The 2,176-nt window shown below is 48.3% G+C and overlaps 1 protein-coding gene across 1 annotated transcript in view; it reads right to left on the reverse strand.

The window, feature by feature from the left end:
- The window catches only part of Haus6 (HAUS augmin like complex subunit 6), a 30,005-nt gene extending 28,162 nt beyond the window's left edge, over positions 1-1,843 (reverse strand). Inside the window, 1 exon segment of the mRNA XM_021161205.2 lies at positions 1,505-1,843. Coding sequence (XP_021016864.1) covers positions 1,505-1,632 — 128 coding nt within the window. The 5' untranslated portion in view covers positions 1,633-1,843.
- Positions 1,844-2,176: the final 333 nt, after the last annotated feature.

A 2,176-nucleotide genomic window follows, 5' to 3' on the forward strand; every position in this document is an offset into this window, starting at 1 on the left:
TAGCCCTGGCTGTCCTGGAACTCACTCTGTAGACCAGGCTGGCCTTGAACTCAGAAATCCGCCTGCCTCTGCCTCCTGAGTGCTGGGATTAAAGACATGCGCCACCACGTCCAGCCAGCCCTGTTTCTGGAAACTTCATCACCCTATTCTGGTAGCATAGTTATGTGAGGGCTGAATGTAACAGCAGTAAAAAAGTTTCTGAAAATGCATCAACCAAAAGTTAACATGAAATCAACACTTAAGCAAGAGAGGCACAGAGCTGGAGGCCATGGTATATGATCATCCATCTCAAAGAAAAAAAAGGGGGAGCATCCTTTAGTATGCAAGTTTACTTTCATCCCTAAGAGTAAAATTACATGTATACTATGGAATTGCTTTAAAATAACATGCATAACCTACTACAAGTGAATGATTGCATACTATTATATACCTATCTAACTGAGGTTGCATAAAAATGTCTAAAGCATCAAAAAACAAAACAAAGTTAATTTAACTAGGGATGGTTGGTGGGACGTTTTAATCCCCAGCACATAAGAGGCAGGGGCAGGCTGGTATCTGAGTTCAAGGCTACCCTGTCCACAAAAAGAGATCCAGAAGCCTTGTCTTGAAAAATAAACAAACAAAAACAAAAATCAAACAAAAGACAAAATTCATTGAGACTGGAGAAATGTCTCAGGTTACAAGCAGTGGTTCAACTCCCAGAATCCACATCGCAGTTCTAAACTGTAACTCCAGCCCAGGAGATCTGACAACTTCACACAAGACATGCAAGCAAGCAAAACAGCAATCCGGAAGAGCAAGGCGATGGAATTAAAATCCCAGCACTCCGGATGCAGGGCCAGCCTAGTCTACAGAGCGAATTCCAGAACACCCATGACTACACGGAGAGAGGGGGGTTGTCTCAAAATTAATAGTAGCCGGGCGGTGGTGGCGCACGCCTTTAATCCCAGCACTTGGGAGGCAGAGGCAGTGAGTTCCAGGACAGCCAGGGCTATACAGAGAAACCCTGTCTCGAAAAACAAAAACAAACAAACAAAAAAAGTAATAATGGTGATGATGGTGATATAATAATAATAGATAGGAAAGGGGCCTGAAACCGGAAGCTCACGTCTAAAGTATACAAATATAAACAAAGTATTTCTTTTTGTGATCGCAACCATAACTGAAGTGGCAAACGAAAGGGTATCGGCTTTTGATTTTCATTTCCACACATTATTATGTTTTTGCTAGCTGTAACATGTTTTAGTTCGGATTCAAAGTTTAAACCTACAGTTAACTACTTATAAGATGTTTGCATATATATAGTTCCCCGACGCCTCCCACCAACTACAGACCACAAAGGCAGGGTTAAGCGGGCCCGCCGTTGTGTCTCAACTGCAGAGCACGCCTCTAAAGCGTCCCGCACCCGCATCCCTTACACTGGTGACGACCAGTCCCCCGCCACAGGGTTCTGCCGCCAGTGACTGGACACTAAGGACCACGCCACCGCCCCAGATCTCCTTACTCTCCAAGGTGCGCGTGCGGCACCATCTTCCCGCCGAACGTGATGCTGGAGTTCGGATCCAAGCCCAGCGCCTGTAGGTACATCCAGAGATGCTGCTTCTCGAAAGCGGAGTCCCGGGCTGACCCCATGCTTTCCACGGGCAGGGCGACAGTGACGGAGGAAAACGAAAGCACCGAAGCCGTGAGGACCCTTGGACCCCTCCTACAGGCATCCCGGGGTGACGACAACCCCTCTGCGGCGGCCGCCCGCTGCCTTCTCTCCGAAAGCCATCCCACCACAAAAGGCCGAACGCGCCCAGAAAAACAAGACAGTGACTGCAGCGCTCCACGCAAACCAAGACTCCCGCGCTTGAGGAAGAATACACTGCGCAGGCGCAGGCGCAGTCCCAACTTCCGGGACTGGTCTTCCTAAGAGGACTCAATCTCCCACCATGCAATGCGTCCCTGTCTCCTGGCACATGAAGTCCCTGAGAGAAACTATAAGACCCACAAAGCTTTGCGTGACCAGCCAATTGCCCCAAGGTCCGGAAACCCGGTATTTTCTAGAGCCCTCCGGGCCTAAGTTCCGGATTCTTAGCATTTTAGGTTTGTGACTGCTGTTCAGTTAAAGCTACACTGTAGCCCCTTATAGTGAGTGATGCAGGTGTGTGGCCCTGAATAAATCATCGTTTCC

This window comes from Mus caroli, chromosome 4 (genome assembly GCF_900094665.2).
Source record: "Mus caroli chromosome 4, CAROLI_EIJ_v1.1, whole genome shotgun sequence".
Classification (NCBI taxonomy): Eukaryota; Metazoa; Chordata; class Mammalia; order Rodentia; family Muridae; genus Mus; species Mus caroli.